Source organism: Acipenser ruthenus, chromosome 16, assembly GCF_902713425.1.
Source record: "Acipenser ruthenus chromosome 16, fAciRut3.2 maternal haplotype, whole genome shotgun sequence".
Taxonomy (NCBI): Eukaryota; Metazoa; Chordata; class Actinopteri; order Acipenseriformes; family Acipenseridae; genus Acipenser; species Acipenser ruthenus.
Window position 1 is genome coordinate 8,554,677 of NC_081204.1, and position 22,287 is coordinate 8,576,963.

The 22,287-nt window shown below is 36.5% G+C and overlaps 2 protein-coding genes across 5 annotated transcripts in view; one reads left to right on the top strand and one right to left on the bottom strand.

The window, feature by feature from the left end:
• Positions 1 to 11,037, top strand: part of LOC117413677 (contactin-4-like) — a 153,034-nt gene extending 141,997 nt beyond the window's left edge. For all 4 annotated transcript variants that reach the window (XM_058988690.1, XM_058988688.1, XM_058988691.1 and 1 more), the window contains exons 15-23: positions 379 to 537; positions 855 to 1,004; positions 3,058 to 3,128; positions 4,328 to 4,562; positions 5,159 to 5,274; positions 6,118 to 6,307; positions 8,282 to 8,394; positions 9,618 to 9,786; positions 10,014 to 11,037. In XM_058988690.1, the coding sequence (XP_058844673.1) occupies positions 379 to 537; positions 855 to 1,004; positions 3,058 to 3,128; positions 4,328 to 4,562; positions 5,159 to 5,274; positions 6,118 to 6,307; positions 8,282 to 8,394; positions 9,618 to 9,786; positions 10,014 to 10,105 (1,295 nt within the window). In that variant the 3' untranslated portion in view covers positions 10,106 to 11,037. The remainder of the gene's footprint in view (positions 1 to 378; positions 538 to 854; positions 1,005 to 3,057; positions 3,129 to 4,327; positions 4,563 to 5,158; positions 5,275 to 6,117; positions 6,308 to 8,281; positions 8,395 to 9,617; positions 9,787 to 10,013) is intronic.
• A 2,589-nt stretch (positions 11,038 to 13,626) lies between these two features.
• LOC117411939 (interleukin-5 receptor subunit alpha-like) lies at positions 13,627 to 21,776 on the bottom strand. The gene is made up of 9 exons (XM_034019812.3): positions 21,706 to 21,776; positions 18,486 to 18,565; positions 18,133 to 18,253; positions 16,867 to 17,054; positions 16,517 to 16,662; positions 15,674 to 15,815; positions 15,305 to 15,395; positions 14,794 to 14,884; positions 13,627 to 14,359 (listed from the first exon to the last, which is right to left on the bottom strand). Exons 2-9 carry the CDS (start codon positions 18,553 to 18,555, stop codon positions 14,288 to 14,290), a joined length of 921 nt encoding a protein of 306 aa, XP_033875703.3. The 5' UTR covers positions 18,556 to 18,565; positions 21,706 to 21,776; the 3' UTR covers positions 13,627 to 14,287.
• Positions 21,777 to 22,287: the final 511 nt, after the last annotated feature.

A 22,287-nucleotide genomic window follows, 5' to 3' on the forward strand; every position in this document is an offset into this window, starting at 1 on the left:
TCCTCATGTTCACAGATGTTTGTAAGAAAAACAACTATAACATTTACACAATTTATGATTTCACAATGTATTTCAATATGGTACTGTTCCTAAAGAGGAACTAAATTACTGGTACCAGCTTCTGTTGTTATATGTTCTTTCAAAGCAAAAAGTCATGTTTATTGTTTTGCCACTATTTTTCTTTTTAAGGATAAAAAAATGTCTCTAAATCTGGCCAAATATGGCCTCTCGCCTAAAATCAAAATAAAACAACTACAATTAATAATATGTTCAAACATATTTTTAGCTGTATACATGGACTGTGGGCATGAATTAATAATGAATGTGCTCTGCTGTATGTTTATGACTATTATTAGCTACACTGCTGTGTAATCTTAGGACCCCCAGGCCCACCGGAGAGCATAGAAGTAGAAGAAATGACTGATACAACAGCTTTGCTTTCCTGGAGGCCAGGTCTGGACAACCATAGTCCAATAACCACTTACACTATCCAGGCAAGAACCCCATTCTCTGTGGGCTGGCAGGCTGTCACAACAGGTATGCACTAAATTTAGCATGGCTGGAAACAATCCTTAGATTAGACTATAAAACAACGGGACACCATCGTATTCGCCCTTAGCTGTCTGTCGCTCTGCAAGCCATATGAGTACACTTTGAGCTATGAAAATAAATATTAGTTTTGTTTACAGGTGATTTTTAAAACAAATACCGGCACTAGATCATAATGAAACAGTTTGAGAAGCCAATGTTAAAGGTTTGCAAGACAGCTTAAAGTTTGTTTTTTGTGGTTTACATGCATGTGTTGTGCTGTTTAAAATAAACATGTTTTTTTTTTCTCATATTGTTTTTATTAGTTCCTGAAGTCATTGATGGGAAAAAGTTAACGGCTACAGTGGGGAATCTCAACCCATGGGTGGAGTATGAATTCCGTGTGGTAGCTAACAATGCCATTGGAATTGGAGAAGCCAGTGTACCATCAAAGAAATCAAGAACTAAAGAAGGCTGTAAGTAATTGCAAAATACAAAAGTGAAACACTGTATTATATTGGAAGTAACTGATTATTTGCTTACTTCCTTGTTTATTAAGTCTACTAAGTTTTTGTAGTCCTGTGTAAGACATTCATAGCTTGGTCAAAGTTTGCTCTGCTTTCAGCATCTCTACATTTTTAGAATTTAGTAATCGTTGGGTTGCATAGCGGAACTGGGCTTTGTTATTGGAGAGATGGTACAAGACTGACCCCTGCTGTGAAAATGAGTTAGTGCACGTGAAGGCAGTACATCAGGTCTGTTACTGCTCGTCCAAACTACCCTGGCTCCTTGATGGTTGAGATCTGGGTTGGCCTGCACAAGATCCACAGTTCACACCCAGACTCTGCATTCTTTATGCAGTATTTCAACTCCTCTTTCTTCACAATTTGGATAAAGCACATTATTTTTTATTATTATTATTTATTTCTTAGCAGACACCCTTATCCAGGGCGACTTACAATCGTAAGCAAATACATTTCAAGTGTTACAATACAAGTAATACAAGAGCAAGATAAATACAATAACTTTTGTTCAAGTAAAGTACAAGTGTGACAAAACACAATTCAATAATACAGCAGATAGTGATAGTTACATCAGGATATGATTAAATACAAAATACTACAGGTTAAACACTTGGCAGATTACAGTATTCTGAAGTACAGGATTAAATGCAGTAAAATAGGGGGCAGATAAGAGCAAAATAAAGCACATTTAAATGAAGGGTGATAGTGTCCCAGGATACAAACAGAGGAGTTCTACAGGTGCTGTTTGAAGAGGTGAGTCTTAAGGAGGCGCCGGAATGTGGTCAGGAACTGGGCAGTCCTGACATCTGTGGGAAGGTCATTCCACCACTGCGGAGCAAGGGTGGAGAAATAGCGGGCTCTGGAGGCAGCGGAGCATAGCGGAGGTAGAGCCAGTCTCTAGTGCAGGCGGAGCGGAGAGGTCGAGTGGGGGTGTAGGGAAAGATGAGGGTCTGGAGGTAGCTGGGTGCAGTCTGGTCAAGGCATCTGTAGGCTAATAGAAGAGTCTTGAACTGGATGCGAGCGGTGATCGGGAGCCAGTGGAGTGAGCGGAGTAGTGGAGTAGCATGGGAGAAGCGAGGCAGAGAGAACACCAGGCGGGCAGCGGAGTTCTGGATGAGCTGGAGCGGACGAGTGGCGGACGCAGAGAGGCCAGCCAGGAGGGAGTTGCAGTAGTCTAGGCGGGAGAGTACCAAGGCCTGGACCAGGAGCTGGGTAGCGTAGTTGGTGAGGAAGGGTCGGATTCTTCGGATGTTTCTCAGGAAGTGCGTGCCAGAGTGGAGATGTGCTGGGAATAAGAGAGGCAGGGGTCCAGGGTGACTCCGAGGTTCTTAGCAGAGGAAGATGGAGAGAGTGTGGTAGATTCCAGAGGAACAGAGATAGAGAGATCAGAGGAGGGGGAGGAGGAGGGAAAGAAAAGGAGGTCAGATTTAGAGAGGTTGAGTTTGAGGTGATGCGAGTGCATCCAGGAGGAAATAGCAGACAGACAGGTAGAGATACGGGAGGAGATGGTGGAGTCAGAGGTGGGGAAGGAGAGGAAAATCTGAGCATCATCAACATAGAAATGGTATGAGAAACCATAGGATGCGATGAGGGGGCCCAGGGAGCAGGTGTAGAGAGAGAACAGGAGAGGACCCAAGACTGACCCTTGGGGGACTCCTGTTAAGAGAGGGTGAGGTGTGGAGGTTGCTCCACGCCAGGTTACCTGGTAAGTGCGGTTGGAGAGGTAGGAGGAGAACCAGGCCAGAGCAGTGCCAGAGATCCCCAGGTCAGCGAGAGATGATAGTAGAATAGAGTGATCAACAGTGTCAAAGGCAGCAGAGAGGTCGAGGAGAATTAGGACAGAGGAGAGAGAGGCAGCTCGGCAGCACATTCCATGCTTCTTCATGTTAAACTGTAACTTTAACATTAATTCATCTTGAGTAGGCACTTCCTTTAAACCGTGCCTGAAAATATATTATTGCCACAATCCGTTTAGCCGAGTAAAAATAATCTTCTCTACCTCTAGTTCCAAAGGTCACCCCAGCTAATGTGAGTGGTGGAGGAGGCAGCCAATCCGAACTAGTGATCACTTGGGAGGTAAGCAAGCTACTGTGACCCAAGGCTTTGAATTATTCCCAGTAGGTCCTTCGTAGGATTGATACCACAAGCCACAGTTAATAGAAGGAATTTCAAAGAAAAGCAATAAATAGTGTTATCACCATGGGAACAGTAAAACGCCTTTGAAGTTTAATAATCCAATTAGACCGAATAGTTCTTCCAAAGTTATAAGCAAAGATGGCTCGTTCTTTTCTAGAAGCTACATTCATTGCATTCCTGATGAAAGCACATCCTCTTCAGAATTTAATTGAGTTTTAATTTAAAGATGTGTTTATGTCTCTTTGAATGAGCAAAATGTGATCATTTAATCGGAGGCTTCAATTAAAATCAAATCCCTCAGAAACTAAAGATAATTGTTTGTTAAGCTCTACAAACAAACTAGAACCTTGATCTACAAACAATAATCTTTTAACCATTTCAGTGCCAGGTATTGCACACGTGAATTAGTTAAGTCTCTGATCAACACATATTTGTTTTTAAACCACACAACATTTTGCCCCATTTAGGGCAGTCGAGTCCAATCAAATCAAAGACATTTTCTGCCATAAGCAGGTATGCTGTGTTTGTAATACTCCATGTCACACTGGCATACAATTACTTGCTGATATCAGCACTTGTGTGCTGTAGCCTTGTGGGTGGGGTATGATGTATTGCCTTCTTTCTAGTGTGGCCATACATTGTAATTCGCTTTAACAACCAGTATTTAAAATAATTTTAAATATTAAATAACAACCAATATTTAAAATAATTTAAAAAATGTATTTGAAATTATTTGATGACTTACTACAATTATACTACAATTATATCGCTGTTTATATATATATATATATATATATATATATATATATATATATATATATATATATATATATATAAACACTTTTAAAAAGCTGTTTGTCTGAAGTGTATGGAAATCTTGCTGTTCTTTCTTATGAATTAACTATAATTTTAGATACTTGAAGCGCCATTATGTTTTTTATGGATGTTTTTGAATGTGGAAGTTCAAACCTGTTAACCATATTTTCTAAAGCCATTGGAAAAGAAAACTGAAAAAATCCTTTGGCTTATTGAGTTATACTTCATAAATATTTGAAGAACTAAGTGGTTTTCCGTGATGGGTGCTTTGAAATATCATGCTGTAGGCAGTGCATTATTGATGGCTATTGTGTTTTGTGCAGCCTGTTCCTGAAGAACTACAGAACGGGGGAGGGTTTGGTTACGTCGTTGCCTTCCGACCTGTAGGCGCTACAAGCTGGATGCAAGCTGCAGTGACCTCAGCTGATGCCTCCAGATACGTCTTCAAAAATGAAAGCACACCACCGTTTTCCCCTTATGAAGTGAAAGTGGGCGTGTACAACAATAAAGGGGAAGGTCCTTTCGGCCCCTTAGTCACAATATATTCTGCCGAAGAAGGTAAATAGATATGTACATTTGCATCTCTTTTACTTTTAAAATGAATTAAAGTTATTACAGGGCCTGTGACTAATCCATACCGTGACTATTCTGTAAAATACTTGGTGAGAACAGCAATTGCCGTCAAGGGGTTCAAATTCAGGCAATCCATCAAGGCACTTTTAAAGTCCTCAAGGTGAGAATGAATGTTACTTTTGCTTAGATGTGCATAGTTCACTCAGGTCCCCTAATATTATCATATCGTTTTATTAGGATCATTTCGTAGTATTTTTTTTAATATTTTTTTTTCACCTTGTCAAATACGCCATTCTGGTGTTATATGATTAGATCAAAAGCCAAAGTATTTGCCATAATTATACACCAAGAGCATATCATTGCCATGTTCACAACAGTGACACATTGTCATTAACACCCTCAAAAACGTGAAAGACTGTGATACTGTGGCATCAATGTGTGAATTCACAACACTGAGCAGTTTTTTTTTTCTTTGTTTTTAATACTGTATATGATTGAGAGAGCCAGATGAGAATACTGCCATGGAAATATATTTAATTTGTAATTTTTCTCTCTCTCTCTCTCTCTTACCGGTACCCTAGAACCCAGTAGAGCACCAAATAAAATCAAAGCTAAGAGCCTGTCTGCTTCTGAAATGGAAGTGTCATGGAAACCGCTTCCGTGGAACACAAGTAAAAGGAGGGTTCTAGGTTATGAGGTAAGTACTCAGTTGTTGTTGTTGTTTGTGTACGAGAGAGATGCAGGGCCTGTTTATGGAACTACTTATTGAATGCTGAACAGGGTTGCCACCTGTCCTTGTTTTCCCTGGATCGTCCCAGATTTGAAGAAGGTGTCTCAGGATTTCAATATGCCTTCCCGGGACACTAAAACATTCCTGTTTGCTTCCACATCCACCTAGAGCACTACAGCAACACTGTAATGCCAATGTGTAAATTGAGCACAAGTTAGATAAATCAAGATGCAATATTACTGCTATAAACGCACAATATGAACTGTCTGTCAATACTATAACAGAAACATTACCAATGTTACCTATTGGATGAATACAGGGAGTTGACATGTTTAACAAACTCTGCGTGTAACAGTTTTTTTATACCACAGATGTAACAACCTTACAGCTAAACAATTCATTGTGACTTATTTAATACTGCATTTTCCATAATAGGGCTCTATTTATTCTGTTTTTACTGCAAACATTACAACAAGCTTTTGATTATGTGGAATTTATGTTATTTGCAAGAGCAGCAGAGTGTAATTTAGTAAAACACAGATACATTGCACCAAGGGACATAGCATTGGGATTCTGTGGCCTTGGTGAGCTCGTGTTACATTGTTTGTGACTGATCCCTCATTTTGTCATATGAAACACAGACCAACACATGTTTAACTTAATGAGATTATATTTTATAATATCTGTTGGATTCAGCTGGGCTGTAAATCACAATCCAGACACCTTGATATGTGCAACAACAATACAAACTAATTGCATTAACTTCAATGCCATTTATTTGGAAATATGTTTGTTTTTATGCTTCTCTAGCTGCGGTACTGGGATCAGGAAGGCAAAGAGGAAACTGCAAGCAGTGTGAGGAAACTAGGAAATAAAACATCTTCAGCAGTCATTCGCGGAGTAAAGGGAAGCACTCTCTATTACATCACAGTGAGAGCATACAACAGTGCAGGAGTGGGGCCAGGCAGTGACACGGTGAACGTCACCACCAGAAAACCACGTAGGTGTTTAAAGCCCTGTAAAAATACAGCAGCAGTATGTGTTATTACACATTGGACAATATTGTGTGAACGAGACTGCAAGCTGGTACCTGATTAGTTGTCCCTGGCTGCCTCTATCCCCTCTATAGCAAAAGAGACTGCTGGTTCATCCAGCTTTCAGCAGACTTAACAAATACATTTGCTTTGAGGGGTACCTGCACCTATCCATTTGCAACAAAATAGCCTACTTCATTCTGAATGATGCTGTGGTTTCTTGCTACCACAGTACTGTACAGAATTTTTGTTTTATTTTCAACACTCAGCATGAAGGTGTTTTTTTCAAGTTTCAGCTACGCAGATGTCCTCTATTTTATTATGTGCCTCACACAAATCATTTATTGTACTGATTGCACCTCTCAAAATGTGCAATTTCACATCAGTTACAGAGAACCTGCCCCCAGTCAATGGCTGGTTAAAATGTAAAATAACTACAGTCATAACAATTACTTAAACAAGAAATCCATTTCATAAAAAAGCTCTCAGGTCTTCCTTTGATTTTCCGATCTTACTCAGTTAAACATTTTGCTTTGAAAAGTAAAACAGTCATTTGAAACAAACTCTTACTTTAGTGTATCTTTGGTTTTGACCACACTTATATATTTTTGTTTTCCTTTGTCAAAAATACACAAATAAAATACAATATATATGTAAAGTGACCGATTCAGAAACAAACATTCAGCAAAATAAAACTCCTCTATTTACTGTGTCGCAAGTCAATCAACCAATTGTTAATATTGTCCATGTTAATGTTAATGTCAGCATCAGTCAGAAGAGATTTCAACCGTATAGCAATGCTATAGTGTCACTATTGCAGGTGCTGAAATTCATTACTTAGTCATACCTAAATCTTTTATAACACCTGCCCCCAACACAACTAATGATTCACATCCATATGCATCTGGGGAATCCATTTAAAATCCCCAGTAAGTGCCTTTATGGAGCCCCATTACTTGCCTTCAAGGTAGGAACCTGCTGTACATCCTCAATTTCAGCTCACTGTTGAAAATGTTCTTGTAGACAAATGTTGCTTTAAATCATGACATCTGCCTCTATTCATTTTTAATTAGCATCAAATGTTCTGCTTTATACTTATTGATTTTGTGTTCATTTTTTGACCACCATAAATAAACTCTGTTCTTGCTTAATTAGCTTATTACCCGTTTAGAGATACTGTATGTTGTTTCTGGGCCAAACCTAAAAATGTTTTTTTTTTTTTTTTTATTATTTACTGGTAATTATCTCAACCTTTGTTAAGTGGCTCACTGGTGTGAGTCATTGTGATGAGTTACCCAAAATGATTCATGCAAGACAGCATTAGTCAGTTTAACACTAATACTTTATTAAACTTCAATGACAGCATGCAAAATACAGAATAAAGCAATATGTACCTATGTTCTGGAGAGACAGGCCTGCAGTCCCTACTTCATTCTTCCTCCTCTAAATGAGCCTGTTTTATATAGCACTTAATGTTTTCATAACCATTTCTTTTTTTCACCCAATAGTCTATTAGATCATTCCATTTGCTTCAAATGTGTATCATTCTTTTGCTAGCAAAATAATTCTAGTTCATTAGACATTGTGGCTATTTACATGGACTCCCTAAAACTCAATATGTTCTCTAATTAACATTTTATTGAGTTCATACTATATCTAATCAATCAGTGAGAAACAGCATTCACATACCATAGTCTGTCTCCTTCTCAGTAACTTTTCACAGACTTGCTTCTGTCTTGTGGAAGGGCATAGAAAACTATTGTTTTAACCCATATTGCAACACCGTGCTTTGAATTTCCATTTCTAGTGGACACAAATATAATGTGTGTTTATGCTTTTAAATCGGGTCTTTTAACCGAAAGCTCTGCACTCCATTTGTACAGTAAAGAATGCAAAAATATTGTTAATAAGGTCATTGTTTGTTTTGTGTTTGATTCTAGCACCGAGTCAACCACCTTTGAATATTTTGTGGAATTCCTCACACTCAAAGATCATGTTACACTGGGATCAAGTAAAAGCACTGGAAAACGAATCAGAAGTGACAGGATATAAAGTAGGTAACTGTTTACCAAAGTTAAAAAAAAGTATACATGCCAAGAATGCCCACTAGTGTAGTGCAGCACACATTTCATTGCTGTGTATTTTTGTTACAGATATATACATTATTGACAGCACAGCATAGTTGATTTAGTTTTCCTACCATGCATCAGTATTACAGTGTCTACTTGTTGTTGGCTCATCTCTGGACTTTAAGATGGAAATTGTGTAATTACTGTGGAATTTGTTTAACCTTTAATGGACTACAATAAGGTATTTGCAAAAATGTACTTGTCCATTGCCACATTGATATTATTGGAATGTGTATTGAATGTAGGCCCACTTGTGAAATTGTTCTCATTTAAAATATTAATATGTAAATTTACATCCCCATCTTACCCTTGTTCGTTGTCCACTGGCACAGTTTTGAGGACCACTCTTTTAACTGCAGGGACACACGCTTCTTTCAAGAAGCCTTGAGAAACTTACAGTAAAAATGAAAGGCCATGCTTAGGAACCATAATAAAAGTATGTGGTATAATGGGATTTTTGTCACTAACGTGTAAAGTTATGCTATATGTGAGAAAAGGTGTGAAAGATCGAAAACAAAAGTAGTATTTACAATGCTTTGACTCACAGCATTTGTAATTCCTTTGAACCACATATTATAATCCGACATGATTTTTCTAACCCATAGTGGCCAAGTATTTTTGTATGGAGAAAAGCTAATACTGTACCAGACAAAAAAAAATGTACAATCTGGCCTATAACAGATAATGGATTGCATATTACAAAATCGACTTCTTTACCCCATTGTTAATTTTCAACATATATCTATCAAAATACTGCAGTCTGTCTATGGATTGCGTTATAAGATATTATAATATATATATATATATATATATATATATATATATATATATATATATATATATATATATATATATATATATATATGTTAATTGATCTCTAAAGGGCAGTTAATGGAAAAGGAAACATGAATTCTACATGTGTAGCTAAGTACTGTACAGTATAAGTCTTGTATTAACTGTTAATGCCCATTACCAAATGTTTCAGTAGTTTGTAAAGGATTGCTTAAGATGTAATTATTTTACATTACAGAAGACGTTTGTGTACTGTAAAATATATACTATGTTCTAGCTAAACATACATAACAATGTTTAACATTTTTCCCCGTAAGAAAGGATAAATACCTTTGCTTTAATTTTCTTTTTCTAGGTATTATACAAACGAAACAGACAAAGCCGTAGAAATGTAATTGAAACCAATACAACATCAGTGGAGCTTTCTCTTTCCAGTGATGAAGAATATATTATACAGATACAGCCTTTAAGTGATGGAGGGGAAGGAAGCAGTAGTAAACTGATCATCATTCCAAGAATATTAGGTATGGCTTTACTTGTGATACTGTCCTTAAACTATGGCTATACTGCTTACTGCAGAATAGATGTGTATTGGTTTGTCTTGTTCAAAAGGAAGACCTTCACTCCCCATTAAAATATAAACAAGAAGTGTGTGTGGGTGGTCCTTAATGTAAAAATCGGGGGCCAATTATTAACATTTTGCTTTAAATGCACAAAGTGTGCTTGACACTTTCTTTTGATTAATTTGCAGGTCCGGATGCAGTTGGTTCAGCATCAAAGGTCTCCACGTTATCAGCCCTCAGCACAATAGTGCTCTCCTTCACAGCAAGGTCAACCTTATGACAAATATTATTTTGTGGACTTTGTATTTGTGGTGGAGGCAGCACTAAAAACACTTCAAACGAGTACTGAAGAAAATTCTAGTAGCAACTAACATTGCTTTTATCAATAGACCATATGTTTAGGCTTTAGAAACGGGCGTACAGAAAACAAAACGGCTTGTCTAAAGTTTCCTTGCAGAACCTGAAATGCACTGAAACGTCTTAAATATGTTGTTACCAAAGGAGCTTTCATAAATGTTCTTATATGCATATTTTGTACGACGTACTTAGCTTTTTATAGATTACTTTAAATGTGCTAATGAACTGAGCAGGTTGTTTGCATTTCTCATTTAAATGTACAGATTATGGTTGTGTACTAATACTAGCTGCCATGTGTAACAAGAGTTAACCCCGATTCTTTAAATATGTAGATACAGGATTGTTGAGTTCTGGTACCCTTTTAAAAACATAAAACTATGCCAGTACAAGTGCAAACATTGAAACATTTCCCAGGAACATAAAATCGAGTACATCCTTTCACTATGTAACACAATTTTTGTTCCTGGGTAGTAAGTGTTATTTCCTAATTGCTTATGCCTCAAAAGTATAGAAAATGGCTATTATTCTCCACAAACTTTGCTTTTGTGACCAGGACAGTGATATTTTGAAATTTACCTATTTCCAATGAGAAAACGGGCGAATTTGTGTCTTTTCGTTCACATAAAGTCAGAAAAAAACAACATATGAATCCAAATTAACATGTATTTATACTAAAGTAATACAAAAATGACTACAAAAGATTTAGAAGTGAGTAGTTTTTCGAGATTTATGATTATACTGTAAATCACTTTCACGAATCAGCCCCCAAATGTAGTCTCCCATCATGTTCTCTTTATACTGTCCTTGGTAGTGGCGTTCAAAGTCCAGTATATCCTGGTGGAAGCGCTCGCCTTGCTCCTTCGAGTACGCTCCCATGTTCTCCTTGAATTTATCAAGATGAGCATCAAGGATATGGACTTTGAGGGACATCCTACAGCCCATTGTGCCGTAGTTCTTCACCAGAGTCTCAACCAGCTCCACATAGTTTTCGGCCTTGTAATTGCCTAGGAAGCCCCAAACCACTGCGACAAAGCTGTTCCAAGCCGCTTTCTCCTTACTAGTGAGCTTCTTGGGGAATTCATTGCACTCCAGGATCTTCTTTATCTGTGGTCCGACGAAGACACCGGCTTTGACCTTTGCCTCAGACAGCTTAGGGAAGAAGTCTTGAAGGTACTTGAAGGCTGCCGACTCCTTATCTAGAGCTCTGACAAATTGTTTCATAAGGCCCAATTTGATGTGCAGTGGTGGCATCAGCACCTTGGGGGGGTCCACCAGTGGCTCCCACTTGACGTTGTTCCTCCCCACAGAGAACTCGGTCCGCTGTGGCCAGTCCCGCCTGTGGTAGTGCGCCTTGGTGTCCCTGCTGTCCCAAAGGCAAAGATAGCAGGGAAACTTGGTAAAACCGCCTTGGAGACCCATCAGGAATGCCACCATTTTGAAGTCTCCTATGACCTTGATGCCATCTCAGAAAAATGCAGATATGTATCCACTTAGGCAGCTGGAACTAAACTGAACTGGTGGGCTTAAGGCCCCTGTATTTATACTACTATTTATATTACTGGAAAGTTCTAGAAAGTTCTAGAAGTTACTCCAAGTTTACTCAGCACTGAATCTATCTGGAATGTTCTGGAAAATAGGTAAATTTCAAAATATCACTGTCCTGGTCACAAAAGCAAAGTTTGTGGGGAGTAATAGCCATTTTCTATACTTTTGAGGCATAAGCAATTAGGAAATAACACTTACTACCCAGGAACCAAAAAAAAAAAATAAATTGTTACACGGTGATATATGTTTAATTCAGGGCAATGCTCATGATCCAACACTGGAGAACCCTTATTATTATTATTATTATTATTATTATTATTATTATTATTATTATTTTGTTTGCAATTACTGAAATACCTTTTCTTTTTTTTTTTTTCTAAGTCTGTGTTAAGGTTCCTTCACCCTAGTTCAGCTGCTGTTCAGTTTTAGTTGGATATGTGTCATTTAGTGTCTTTATAGAAGAAGTGATCTACCATTTTGGCAGTACTCTTCTGTGCACTTATCTGTGGCAGGCAGCTAGACATGAAGAGCAGGTCCTGAACTCAGACAGCTGGTTTCACGCATTATCACTGATCTTGGACTACTTTACCTATGGTAACATTAGGTAGTCTAAGATTAGTGCTAATCTGGGTCATGCAACCAGATCCAAGTCAAAGCACCTTAACATATAGCTGAGTAACTACAAACATCATAACAAGGTTAGCTATAAAAATAAATAAATAAAACATGGTTATGGCGCGTCCTTCAACAATGAAATGTGGTACAGCACAGAACAATTCATTGGCCCAACATTATTCAGATCCTAAGAAAGACACAGGGAAGAGTATGGGTGCATTACCTGGGATACATTGCTGGGTCTCCAGCTATAAATGCTGTTTTAGATCATTTCAATGCTGTCTCGTTTTCTCTTCCTTTGATGTTGTATGATTAAATGTGAGACTGGTACAGTATCTAGAAATCCAGTGGGGCAGATAGTGTGTAGCACCCAAAGGGAAGAAGTTGTAGGGTACCATAACTGTTATATAAAAAGGTTTGGGTTTGTGAAAATGTATAATGTAACTTTTGTATTCTGCTTTATAAACAAAAATGAAATCTCATCATTTACTGATTTTTTTTTTTAATACAGATCCACTCACAAGGTTTCCTTTTAGACTACAGCCACAGTTAAATCTAGATTTTTGTAAAAACCACCAACATAAAAAGCTTAACGTTCAGTTAAATCTTCATACTGTTTCCAGTTGATCTTGGGAGTGGCATGGATAGTTTGTTTTTTTTCCTTCTCGTAAAGCAGCACAATCATAATAAATAAAAAAAAAATACTATTGGTTATCTTGTGAAAAGTCACTCCTAATTATGTTGTCAACTTACTGCACAGCACAGCAGGATGTGGTCTGCAGACAGCATTCTGCAACCTGATGATTTCCCAATTCAAAAGAAACCACAAGTGCAATATTTAACCATTAGATGGCAGCATGCACCAGTTTGAAATCCCTTGGGCTGGTTGAGCTTGGGAGCAAGAAAGACATGCTCACTTTTACACAAGTTACACTTTTAGCAATATAAATGATATTGTTTCTACAATATAAATACATATAAGAGTTAGCTTCCATCGTTTATGAGTGCTGTCCCTTTTTCTCTCCAGTGTTTAGCTCACACTACATTCCTCCCCTAAGATGCAAGGTCAGACCAGTGAGCATGACACAAACAACAAGACATTCTACAGCATCTTTCAAATGGGGGGTTACCAACAACTGTTCTTTTAATATGTATATATAACCAGAGAGAGAGAGAAATATTATTGCAATTATTGAATGATGTGTGGAAAAATGTACAATAATGTACTACATTATAACCCAGTGAAATCATATTTAATGAAAATAATATATACATATATATCACTCAAAATTATATTATTATTTATTTCTTAGCAGATGCCCTTATCCAGGGCGACTTACAATTGTTACAAGACATCACATTATTTTTACATACAATTACATTATTTTTTTACACATTATTTTTACATACAATTACCCATTTATACAGTTGAGTTTTTACTGGAGCAATCTAGGTAAAGTACCTTGCTCAAGGGTACAGCAGCAGTGTCCCCCACCTGGGATTGAACCCACGACCCTCCAGTCAAGAGTCCAGAGCCTATACAAAAGTAATCTACCGTAAATAATTGCCGGGTTTCAAATAATATGCGCGAGTGTGCTGGCAAATATTGTGAATACACGCCGGGTCTCTGTCATTGCTATTGAAGCTGAGGAAGATGAGGAGGAGCTTGAGACTAATGAACTGCTAATAAGTGACAGCGATTGAAGTGACTCCAGAGCCCAGAGCCCTAATCACTACTCCACACTGCTGCCTTACATATCAGTATACATCAGCATACAAAACATCAGCATACAAAACATTACCAACACACTTATTAAAATACACACACTGCATCAGCTTCATTCTTATGCTGTAATTATTATTAATCCAAACCTCAAACAGGATGCGTGTACGGTGCTCTATTATACAGTAGTTGCAGCTGCCTATATATTAGTTTTTGGTTTTTTTACTCCACTTTCATTGTAACAGTATCTTCTTGTTCCGTAGTCTCTGTGAAAGCATCACCACCTATCCATTCCTGTTAAAATAATGACATGCATTTTTCTTTATTTTAAATCTACAGTACACCTTTAGCAACTTGAAAGTATAAGTGAATGTACATCTGAAGTGTAAATCACAATGTGCTGGTCTCTTACTGAGCGTTTGACAATCTAAATGCCACCACAGTTTAGATAATTACTATATGAATTAGTGCTTTTCTGTATGCAAAAATATGAAAGGGCAGCTGCATTTAGAGTATCAACATACACGTGGGTCTTTTCAAAGGCAGGTCTATCAACTGGTTTCAAAAGCCAAGATTCACACCAGGACTACCTAACCTAAGGTAACATTAGGTAGTCCAGAAAAGTCAGCTGTGTGTTCACTAATTCAACAGTTTTCTTTTCCTGGCAAAATACTTTGTGGTTTTCCCTTCGGTGACAGTAATGATAAAAAATATATATATATTCTTACCTTGAAATCTTTATTATGGGATTGAAACAAACCTATGAAAGGTTTTTTTGGATCAGGTATCGGAGGAAATAATGTATCTTTTATGTGAAACCTGAACAACAAAAACAAAGAATGCAGTCAGTGTATCTATAGAATAATAACACATATTCAAGAATTAACTTGAAATGCCTGGATTTGTTCCTCTGCATGTTTTTTATTCATTCTAAATATAACTGCGGTTACATCAATGTCTCCCATTTGCATGTAAATGCCACCTATCCCTATTACTTAACAAAGGGAAATAAAAAACACAAGTTCAGAGATGACTGTTAACAATCTGGAATTCCCCTTTCCAAATGTTAGTTATGCTTGCAAATGCAAATGAGGAATCAAAACAAATCTTTGTTTTTACAGTATCTCAACGGGCATGTTTGTTCATTTTATTACTTAAACAGGATATGCCTTAATGACCTTAATAGTACTTGCATAAAAAAATGAAGAAAAACATTCTCATTAATTGAACAGCATTTACCTTTTGCATAAGAAAAATGAAATCACCAAGATTAAGGTTATAATGACTGATGCCACCACAGGACCCACGTACTGTGGAATGTGATTTTGCTCTGAAAACGAGAACAACCATAGCCAGTGAAAATAATAATATGGAGCATCTGATAAAAACAAGATTAAAACCTCCATCTGATAAAAACAATATTGTTTTTAGAGGTATAATACAACAGATATTCTAGGGAAACCAATTGCACTTTCAACGGAAGTAGTGTCTTCCATTTGGCAATTACAGTTACAGTGCATTCTGTATTTAACCCACTGTGTCAACCTTCTGTGCTATCGTTTTCCTCAACTGCATTTAATATTACAGAAAAAAAGATTCAATATTTACTTAAATATACGACACTCCAGTCACTCCATATTCCAGGGTTTCTACAACGTGTGTGCCCATTGACTCGGACTTGAAAAGCCATTATCGATGTATCAGCTTTTGGAGAGATGATAGAGATACTTTCATTTCCTGTAAACGATTTCTAAAGAACATGAAAGTGGGTTTGATTAACTGACACATAGTTTATTACTGTAAATACAGTGTAACTATACAAGCATGTGCATTTTTACTTATATTCACTATGTAGGTCTCACAGTATCTCGTAACACACTACTAAGTAAAGAAAGCCCTCAATTTGCATGCCTTGCTTCCAGGTAGTGTGGTACACATATGCTGTACTTCCTAGGTCATTACACTTTTGTCTTTGGGGTCAAATCCATTACACTTGATTGCACAGTGACTAAATCCTCAACTTGTGGTCTTATCACATATTTAAGTAACATACTGTACAATGAAAAGGTCCATTGTCAAAATTGTTGGTTACTAGACCAGAACATCATTTAAAGAAAAGAAAGTACTAATTTTTAGATCATTCAAATAGTTTCATATTTATAAAATGAAATGCATCACAGCAGTAAGATGCTGATGTTGAAAACCAAGCTCTTACAGAAATAGGAATAATAAAAACAAATTCTATAAGTGAACATGAAGAGTAAAAATAATTTGTGCAGCTGTGGCTTGGAGCCGTGAACAGATATTTGAAAATGTTATACCACAATGGTTTATTTTGCAGCTTCATACTGATTACAAACTGTGGACAATTCACTGTGGTGCTTTTCATGTGTCTCAAAAGCCTCGTATAAGCTCCACTGGCAAAAGACATAAGAAAAATGCATACATTACCAGGCTTCTTACGCCATTGGAATCCTCTATTTCATAATTAAAACATTTTTTTGAAAAGTTATACTCTGTAGGTGGCTGTTCCCAGGTCAGTATTATATTGTTTCCACTTAATGACAAACTAACATTAACTGGTGGATTAAGTTTCTCTAAGGAAAGAAAGAAATATAAATAAATAAATAAATCAATAAATGAAGTACTGTATGAATGCTTACTTGCAATTATCAACATGGGCCACATTTACACACACATTCATAGACATTAATATTAATTATGCTTCCTGGAATCGACCTAGTTTCCTTAGCAACTGGCTATGAACAAACGGCTGCACAAGACACATGACACATTCTTACCAATTGAAAATGGATTGAATAATTTAGAATATGTATTCATTTTATAGTCCTTGCTTGATCCATTTACAGAAATGTGTATCTTCTTCAGGTCTTTGTATTCAATTTCTACTTGCTGAAAATGGCATTTAAAATGTTCCTTTTGTTTTTTTTGGATATAAAGGTAACACGCTTCTGCATGACCGTCCTGTCTGAGGCAAACAAAATAGAAAGAAAACAACAAACACATTTTATATATATATATATATATATATACACTGAGCATCAAAAGAAACTCACTTATATTTGACCATCAAAAGAAACTTATCACTTATATTTGGATAAAATTCACTGGATGTGATCGAAAAATGACAAACTCTGTTTTAGAGCAGGTACAGTGACTTTTTATTGTGCTGATTAACAATTGACATCACAAAGATGCTGCAAAATGATCTGTCGATCTTGGGCAGGTGTTCGTGGCCTGTCATTGACAGAGTGTGTCTGGTTATACCGTCTCGCCAGGTTTGAAATTGCTGTCTGTGAGCACCCAAGACGGTGAGCCATAGCACGCTGTCCTAGTCCACCCTCCAACATGCCGATTGCACGAAGGCGCTGCTCTCTTGACAGACGTGGCAAATTGTTTTTTTTCTGTGATTTTCTTTTTTGCTTTTGTTCAAGCTTTTCAACAGCTGAAATCACTCCATATCCAGTGTCAAATCAACTGTCTCACTAATTAGGTGATTAAGTGCATATGCTTCAGTTATAGCAACTCAAGCGTGTTATGGTCAAGGATGAATGATCGAATGATTAAAAAGAAACCAAAAACATTTAGTAGATGTCCATCATTTATATACCTTATTTTTTTCTAAAATAAATGTGTTATAATAGTGATAAGTTTCTTTTGATGCTCAATATATATATATATATATATATATATATATATATATATATATATATATATATACAAACACACACACACACACACACAAAGTATCTGATTAAAATACATTTCAGGTGGCTGAATGACATTAATATCAGGGTTTAATTTGTATACTTAATATTTCAGATGGTGTAATGTTTTTGCATTTCCCAAGTTACTGTTGAGATTTAAAATCATTAAATCAACGCTAACATCTCTGTTGTATCTCAGGAAGCACAACAGAAAATAAAAAGATAGGTACTTCCCAGATCATTTTTATAGGAAAATCAGCAAATCTAAATTAATCAGAATTGCTTTCAAAATTTAAATAAATAAATACATAATAAATGTTTATATGGATAAAAACTTACTTGAAATGCACAATAAAATGACTACCTTCTGGTACTTCTTTGTTAGTATCCCATGTACAATTCAGCATAGATATGTTATAAATAATACATTGCACATTTGTTATATCAATAGACCTGTTGCCTGCAATAAAATAAAATATAATTTAATTTAATGATCCGCACTGAAAACATGTCGCTTACATTCTTGTATATATACTTGTATATATAAAACAACTAGTGTTTTGATTACGTTTTGTTTATTACATGTTAAAATATATATGCATTTTTTTATATCGAAATTATATCCAATCATGAACCAATATGTTCAAATGCTAAGCATGCAAAGCCACAAAAGACAAGTAGGATACACTTACTTTCTTGTGCCAAACAAGGATGACAAATCATCAGCCAAACAAGAGGAAAAGTCCAAACAATGACAAACATGATGTGAATCCTATAATGTAAAGAACAGGTTACATTTTTAAATGCATTACTTAGTTCTGCACCCGATATCAAATTAGCACTTTGCCATCATTAATCCATTTAAATGATATTGAAATGTCTTCAAATGATGAAAAGAGCATGGAATTGGGCAGGGATCTGGAATACTAAGCAGGCACAAACGTTGTAATGAGATGTAAGGATTTTGCCTTGCCCTTAGGCAATTGCTGACCCTCCAAAAACTTTGCACCTCCTCTTACAAGGTGCAAACCATTGTAGAAGTGAGCAAAGCTGTATAAAACCACACACCTTCAGAGAGCTGGCATTGGCCTCACGATGGCTTATGTGGTACACTTCCTGATGCGGCAATGCTTAGCTCTTGGTGAGGACAGGCAGGAAAACCATCTGATGAAAAAGTCGAAACGGAGAAGACCCTGCGTATTCAAACCCAGGGACACTTTGTTTGGGGTGCCAGAGGATGCAGTGGTAAGGTGTTATTGTCTCACTTCGCTGGTCATCCTAGACCTAATAGCTGAATCTCACATTTTCATCTCCTGGTTGACTTTCTCCACTATAGATCACCATATGTTGGCTGAGGCTTTTCCAGATAACTCAATTTAATGCTGAGCTCCTCAGAAAACTTTAATTTTCTTTCCCGTGCACCAAGAGGACTTTGCTGCCCTTATTCTGACATATTGTTTTGTTTGGTTTGATTTTCATGCTCCACAAATCTCATACAGCACCTCTGTACTCCTAACTCACCTCACCTCTGGGCTGTAAGTGCGTCCACTAAATAGCCTGATGCACAGGCGGCGCACATTGCAACCCTCATTATCATGATTGCAGCTCATTATTAGTGCATGTTGAGTAATTTGCATTGCTCTTAAGCTTACATAGGCTGCAGTGCAAAATAATTCCCTGGCCGCTAGACAATTTGGATTTTGCAGCTGCAATTGTTTGCACTATGCCTATCCTTACATCAGCCCCTATATATTCACGCTGGCCCTTATAGTACTGGAGAAGTAACATTTTTACTTAGCATTATTAAAGGGAATGTGTTATTTCAGAAGGATGTACAATTTTATTATTATTATTATTATTATTATTATTATTATTATTATTATTAATAATAATAATAATAATAATAATAATAATAATAATAATAATAATAATAATAATATAGATCAGCTTCAAGAGAAATGGAGGGAAAATACCAATACATGCCTGATACAGTGATTTAGTAATAGCCTTTCTAGCAAAAGTTTAAGGAGGGCTGCATACCATAGAAGATGACTTGTATTACTAATTGGGTGTGCAACAGAGGACTGACTAAATAGTTCAACTGTATCTATTGTTAACACATGCCTCAATTATATAGGGAAATGTCTACCCTTTTATTGAACTCTCTCCTTTCATTTGCGCACATCCCTTTATTATGTACACCCTTTATAGACCATCCACAATCTGCAAGTACCGCCTATTAGTTTACAATAAGCAGCTTTTACAAACTAGAAACGAAATTAAAAATACTAAAGGAGACGACCTTTATTTACTAGTAAATTGTTTAATAATAATAAGCTAGAGCTGTTTACGCTTGAGCTGTGTAATAACACACACCATCAGGTAATTCTGTGTGAATCCATTTCTCAAGCCTTCCACAGCTGTTCTTGTTGCTAAACTGATAGCACATCTGTGGCAATGTGCAGATTATGGACGACAGAAGAGGAAGAAGACAGAAATATAACTATACTGTCTTTATCAGAAACAAATGTACACGTGTTTTACCCGTTAAATTTGAAGTTACCGTAGGGTTTTTTTATTTAATTTATTGCTGAATTGGGAGTCTAACAAAAAAAAAGGTCTGACAAAAGTAGTGTGCAGCAAACATAAAACTCCTCTAACTCAAATTCCCCACTTTACTGAAGGCACAAAAACATTAAAATACTGAAAAATGGCAATGTGCTTATCATTGTCTGACACACCCTTAAACCACATACAGTACAAGGTTTTTTTAAACTCATTATTTGCATATAATAATTGAAAGAAAAACCAATATAATTTTCTACAGTATATCAGATTTATGACTAACAATTATCTTTCTGATCTTAATCTACAAGCTACACACCTATGCAAATTAGGGAGGCTGTTATTAAACAAGGTGGCTGACATGAAAGAAAACAATACTAACAGGGAAGAAAACTAGCTTTTAAAAGAAAATGCTCAGTGTTACAAACATATTCCTCAAAAGAGGTGTGACGGGAATTAACAGAGGACATTTTAACTGAGAAGTGATTCACACTCATGTTGATTTAAACTAAAACAGGATTCCTGGCTGACTACCCCTCTTATCAGTTTGTTTACAAAGGCTTTTTTAAATGCCTTTTCAGCTGCTGGCTTACAGATGTGTTCACTCTTTTTCACTTATATTTTTCCAGCTCTTCACATTCACTGGCAAACAAAGCTCTGAATCAGCCATACACCCACACCCACACCCATCAAACAACTAATTTACCAAAAATGAACTTCTATGAGAAAGGATTTTAATCAATTCAATCAATTGACAGATGATGGACATATGGACCAATAAACAGCTCACCCCCCCCCCCCCCCCCAGATTCTGATACACTCAATAACCAAGTTTTGTAACATGTGAAAAGTCATCCTATTGCTATTAGATCACTTGACTGTGAACAAAAACTGTGTTAAACTTTCACTGTTCTCTAAATCTGTGTAACTTATAATGCTGTATTTTTGCATTGTGTGAAAATATGAGTCCCATAAACTGGTAATACATAGTGCATATAACCAGGGATTGTTTAGTCCAATAATAATACTAACTTTTACACATGTTTTTTGCATGTATCTAAACCAGCACATTTTGTAACAGAAGGTTTGTATCAAATAGTGTATATCAGTTTAGTTATTATATCATAAAACTATTATATTTTAAAAATATATAGTGTATGGTGCTGTGTAAGATAAGGAATACATACAGGAATTATAAACAGAATCCCTGTCAAACTATTGTATCTATGAAACATATCAAATGACCTATAGAAATACATTCTCTGGATAAGTCATTTCAGTTAACATGAATAAAAGAAAGTTAGAAACATTGAAAACTAGCATTTGTACAGCCACTGTCAAACTTACCTTGAAGTCCAGGGGAGATGAGAGCTGAAGTGAATGTAGGATTGCAAGTAAACTGTACTGAGTAGTTTTGAGGGAGGTATGAAGGATGATGAGTAGTAGTATGGGTGGGACTACAGGGTCATATTTCCTGTTTTGTAATGTAGTGATGCAGAACATTTAAAGTGGCATAGTATAGAAGCTGAGGAAACCACACACAAGTAACTTACTGGACATGAGTAAACGACTGGAAATGCTTGCCTTATCTTCTTACGTACAAATTGTTTTGACCTTTCACTAGGGGCTGATCAGTTAAGAGGCTTTACCTTGCTGTGCCACTCCACTCCTCCTTCAGATTTTCATTTTCTCCAGGAAAGTTAAATCTGTTCAACATGTTAAAGGATCTACAGTATAGAACACACTTACAAAAAGTTTATAAGGACAAAAAAGGACAAAAAGATCCTACTGTGTATAAAAATGAACTGCAAGGTGACCAAGAGAAAAGCCACCAAACAAATATTTATTTGTTTTTATTTAGCAGACGTTTTTATCCAAGGCGACTTACAGAGACTAGGGTGTATGAACTATGCATCAGCTGCAGAGTCA

Coding starts and splice junctions, on each gene's coding strand:
- LOC117411939 (XM_034019812.3), bottom strand. CDS start 18,555: ATGTTTGTCATTGTTTGGACTTTTCCTCTTGTTTGGCTGATGATTTGT. Junction 15,816..16,516: donor CCAATGGCGTAAGAAGCCTG/GTAATGTATGCA, acceptor CATGTTCTTTAG/AAATCGTTTACAGGAAATGA. Junction 14,885..15,304: donor TCATTTTTCTTATGCAAAAG/GTAAATGCTGTT, acceptor TTTGTTGTTCAG/GTTTCACATAAAAGATACAT.